A 4,763-nucleotide genomic window follows, 5' to 3' on the forward strand; every position below is an offset into this window, starting at 1 on the left:
TTTATGCCAATCCTCTCCCTACACTCTAAGCCAAGTTCCATTATCACCAAGATCGCCTTGTGCTGCAATTGCATCCCTTCTAGAATTCCCAGAAATTGATGTTATGGTGCCCTCTTGAATCTCAAGATAGCATGTGGAAAAGAAAAATGAAAAGCAAAATAAAAATGTCAAATTTATTTATTTCAATTTTATAAAAACTATAGAGGAAAATGAAATTATATGTACTTATATATCTAGGTTCTTTAATCTAAACCCAGGCCATGGTCTAAATGAATTTGCCACTACAATATTTGACTTCCATTTTAAAAGAGATATTGTTCAATCAATTTTTTCAAGACATAATTGACATAGAAAGATGACCAATTTGATAACCGTAAACTACCATAGAGTTGATACTGCATTCATAACTTAATCGATATAAATAGTTATGCACATTGGCTATGCATACAAGGAAAAACATGAAAATTGACTAAGACAAATTTAAATGATACATGTCCACTTCAAAGTAGTTGTGATTTGATTTTGTTAAGCTTAACCACAACTTCTTTTATGTCCATCCTCTCCTCTGGTAATTCTCTGCTACACTCCAAGCCCAATTCCATGATGGCCAAAAGCTTTTCTTGTGTTGCAATCGCATCTCCCCCATCTTGGTTCCTTGGTAGATTTTCGTCCACCACCTCCATTATTTTGTTGGGAATTGTTGCTTTAACCCATTGTCTCAAACTCATTTCTTCAGAAAACATCTCATCCATGGGCTTCTTTCTTGTAACCATCTCTAACAACATTATTCCATAGCTGTAAATATCACCTCTTGAGGATACCCTTCCTTCCAAGCCATACTCTATCAAAAATTCAAAAGCAATTTTTGGAGCAGATAGAATAACAAGATTTCCATTTCATTTTTTTATTTTTTGTGTTGGACTTTATCTTACAGATATTCTGTATTTTAAATTATATTACATAAAAAAAATGGTCTTGGAAATAGATCATTGAATTCAAATTTTCTTAGTGCTATGTTACAGTATTCAAGGGTAGCATGGGCTAAAAGATGTACCTGGTGCAATGTAGCCAAGAGTACCTAGAGTCTTGGTTTGAGTCACAGTCTTGTTTTCAGCCAAAATCTTTGCAATGCCAAAGTCGCCCACATGAGCAACCATCTCATCATCCAAGAGGACATTGCTGGGCTTCAAATCACAGTGCACCACAGGCTCGGATTGACCATGATGAAGATACTCCAAAGCTAATGCGACATCCACCATGATGCTCACTCTTTGGAAGAGACTCAAGCAGTAGTTGAAAGAATACAACCACTTCTCAAGGCTTCCATTGGGCATGTATTGCAAAACCAGAGCTCTTAGCTCAGGGTTGGAGCATGAAGTTATGACTTTAACCAGATTCCTATGTCGAACCCTTGCCAGCACCTTGCATTCTGCATCAAAGCTTTTGAAAGCACCTTCTAGTTGTAGATTCAAAACTTTAACAGCGACTAGTGTCCCCTCGGAAAGTAGTCCTTTGAAGACAGAACCAAAGCTTCCCACTCCAAGGATGTTAGCTTCAGAGAAATCATTCGTAGCATGACGAAGCTCTTGATATGAAATCATTCTATGCTCCACTGCAGGTGCTACATCAACTGTGTTCAGTGTTTCCACCTTACTCTGTCGATATTTTATCATCAGGAGGACGAGAGCCACGAGGATTGGCACTGATGCAATGCATGGAAGGAAAATTTTGAAGAGAAATTTATTTTTTGATTTTTGGGTGATATGACGCTGGCAAGGTGGGACTTGAAAGATGGGCTGCCCGCAGAGTGCTTGGTTCTCCAAAAAGGATGCTGCTGTAAAGTTCTCAAAACACCCGTCCCTTGGAATTTCCCCCGACAGCTTATTAAAAGACAAATTCAGGTTTCGGAGATGTGAAAGAGCCACCAATGATTTGGGTATTGATCCAGATAGATTATTGTGAGAGAGGTCCATATAATCCAATGTGATCAATTCGCCAAGAGATTCGGGAATAGACCCCCAAAATAAGTTTCCCGACAGATTTAGGGAACTTAAGCTTTCAAAGGCCCCAAGAATGGTTGGAATGTTACCTGAGATTCTGTTCCAAGACAAGTCCATGGTCTGCAGCATTTTCATTGATCTCATGTTGGCATGGAGGCTTCCGCCCAATGAATTAAATGATAAATCCAAAGACCGGAGATTTTCAAGGCTCCACAAGTTGGATGGAATTGATGAGGACAACAAATTGGAATCCAACAGCATGATCTGTAAATAACTAACATTTTCTATGCAACTTGGAATTGATCCAGACAGCTTATTATTTCCAAGGCTCATTTCCCCCAAGTTTCTAAGGAGGCACACCTCGTTCGGAATGCTTTCCTCAAGTTGGTTACCATCAAGATATAGTCTCTGCAGGCTTTTCATTCCTTTAATTGTTGATGGAATGGCACCACTCAGATTGTTATTACTCAATGCAAGTAGATTCAAATTTGTCAAGGAACCAATTTCCCTTGGAATTGAACCTGTTAGCTGATTTCCATCCAGAAATAGTGTTTGGAGCTGTTCTGAGTGGCCTATATTTCTGGGGACTTCTCCGGTAAATCGGTTGTCTTCTAAATCTAAATATATGAGTTGAGAACAATTTGATAGATACAAAGGGATAACTCCACTGAGCTTATTTACGCCAAGGCCAAGGATCTTTAGGTTTGGAAGCAAAAGCCCAAGAGTTGAAGGAAGAGTCCCTGAAAGAGAATTTTGTTCTAATAATATTTGTTCTAGGGTGGAGACATTGAAAATTGTCAGGGGTATCAACCCAGTGAAGTTATTTTTGGCAAAGTTAATGCCCATCAAATTCTGAAGATTCCCTATCTCACTTGGAATGGTTCCGTGAAGGTGGTTTTGTTCTAAACCAAGCCATTCCAACTTTGAATTGTTACCCAAGGAAGGTGGAATAGTACCTGTAAGAATGTTCCTTCCAAGGTATAGGGCTCGAAGTGAGGGTAAGTAGCTTAACCAATTTGGTATCACCCCTGTAAATTCATTTTTTGCAAGGGAGATGACCTGAAGCTTTTGGCAGTGTTGCATGCTTTCAGGGATCAATCCTTCCAGCATGTTCAGTTGTAATATGAGTTTTCTCAAGCGTTTCAAATGGCTGATTTCAGGAATCAGATGACCATGAAAACTGTTGTTACGAAGATCAAGTCCAACCAGGAAGGAAAGATTACCGACATAAGGAGAAATGGTGCCTTGGAGACCCATGTGTCCAAGGCTCAAAAGTGTTACTCTCTGTCTGCGACTGCTACAAGAGACGCCAACCCAATTGCAGAAGTTTTCAGCTTCAGTCCAGTTACTCCCCAAAATGTTGTTGGGGTCAAGCTTGATCTCAGACTTGAACGCAAGCAGAGCAGATAGATCAGTGACGTTGGAGGAAGAAATGGCCAAACATGAGTGTACTAACAGCACTCCGACAAGGGACTCCATGAAAAGCCTCTCCACAGACATGTTTCGTAGGTCTTGTTTGATCAACAAGAAAACTCACAACTAAAGAAGAATGAGCATGGCTTACCTAAGAAAATTAAGAGGTCTAGTTGAAACACGTCATTTTCAAACTCCCTGGCAGCTTCAAATTGATGTGATGGAATGTTTACTAAATTTTAGCTCTATATGTGGACATGAGTTGTACAATCCGTTACAAGCATAACTGAAGGGATTAGATTGGGCGTAACTGAAGGGATCAGATTAGTCAACTTTCCTTAGACATTTTTCTAGACAAATTAAGATCGTAAATGGGCTAAATATTGAGCTCCTTTGTACCATTTTAATATAGCAATTGTGTATACAAATTCCATATATACAAATTATTTCCTTTCTCGTCAACATGGTATCAAAGTAGGTTTGTTTCTGCTCTTTGGTATCAACTTCTTGATTCTACCCAACCCCAACAACCTAACAACGACCCAGGAAAATGTCTGAATCAGACTCTCAGACAAGAGGGTCTCCACCAACGACAACCTCTATTTTATCAAAACTCACCATGAAGATGGCCGAGGTGTTGAACAAGGCCCCGACCCCAACTACAGCAGCGGATACTGCCCCGATTGGCATAAAACTCGATGGATCAAATTATGCACTATGGTCCCAAGTTGTGGAGATGTTTATCTCTAGGAGAGACAAATTAGGGTACATTAACGGTGATTTACCCCAACCTAATCCGACTGATACATTATTCCGAGGATGGAGAACCGAAAACACCATCGTCAAAGGCTAGCTCATCAACACCATGGATTCATCCCTTGTTAGCACGTTCATTTGGTATCCCACTGCGAAAGAGGTTTGGGACGCCATTGCTGTCACTTTCTTCAACGGGAGTGACACTGCTCAGGTGTATGAGCTCCGGCGACGAGTGAGTAGGCTATGGAAAAATGGTGGATCTTTGGAGAAATTTTATAACGAACTGCAAGGCTTGTGGAGGGAAATAGATTTTTGGCGACCAAATCCCATGGAGTGCCCTAAGGATGTGCAATGGTACACCGCAATTCTCCAGGAGGAGAGGGTCTATGTGTTCCTCGACGGCCTTGATGATCAACTCGACCAAGTCAAGAGCATCGTGCTACAGATGCAGCCATTTCCAACGATTGAGCAAGCCTACATGTGCATCTGACGAGAAATGGTGCTACAGACAGTGATGGGGAATAGTTCTGATGAAGGGATGGGAATTGGGTTGGCTTCCAAGGAGTTGAAAACGGGCCCCAACCCATTTGGCAA

The 4,763-nt window shown here is 40.7% G+C and overlaps 1 protein-coding gene across 1 annotated transcript; it reads right to left on the reverse strand.

Annotated features, from left to right (window-relative positions):
- Positions 1–464: 464 nt before the first annotated feature.
- LOC117925334 (probable LRR receptor-like serine/threonine-protein kinase At3g47570) lies at positions 465–3,500 on the reverse strand. The gene is made up of 3 exons (XM_034844328.1): positions 1,055–3,500; positions 534–841; positions 465–501 (listed from the first exon to the last, which is right to left on the reverse strand). Exons 1-3 carry the CDS (start codon positions 3,498–3,500, stop codon positions 481–483), a joined length of 2,775 nt encoding a protein of 924 aa, XP_034700219.1. The 3' UTR covers positions 465–480.
- Positions 3,501–4,763: the final 1,263 nt, after the last annotated feature.

This window comes from Vitis riparia, chromosome 11 (assembly GCF_004353265.1).
Source record: "Vitis riparia cultivar Riparia Gloire de Montpellier isolate 1030 chromosome 11, EGFV_Vit.rip_1.0, whole genome shotgun sequence".
In the NCBI taxonomy this organism is placed as follows: domain Eukaryota; kingdom Viridiplantae; phylum Streptophyta; class Magnoliopsida; order Vitales; family Vitaceae; genus Vitis; species Vitis riparia.

What these genes read in the sequence shown, in the direction of transcription:
- LOC117925334 (XM_034844328.1), bottom strand. Translation starts at nt 3,500, where the DNA reads ATGTCTGTGGAGAGGCTTTTCATGGAGTCCCTTGTCGGAGTGCTGTTA. An exon ending in TCTTGGCTACATTGCACCAG is followed by an intron (nt 842 to 1,054) that starts GTACATCTTTTA and finishes AATTTTTGATAG; the next exon opens with AGTATGGCTTGGAAGGAAGG. An exon ending in ACATAAAAGAAGTTGTGGTT is followed by an intron (nt 502 to 533) that starts AAGCTTAACAAA and finishes ACAACTACTTTG; the next exon opens with AAGTGGACATGTATCATTTA.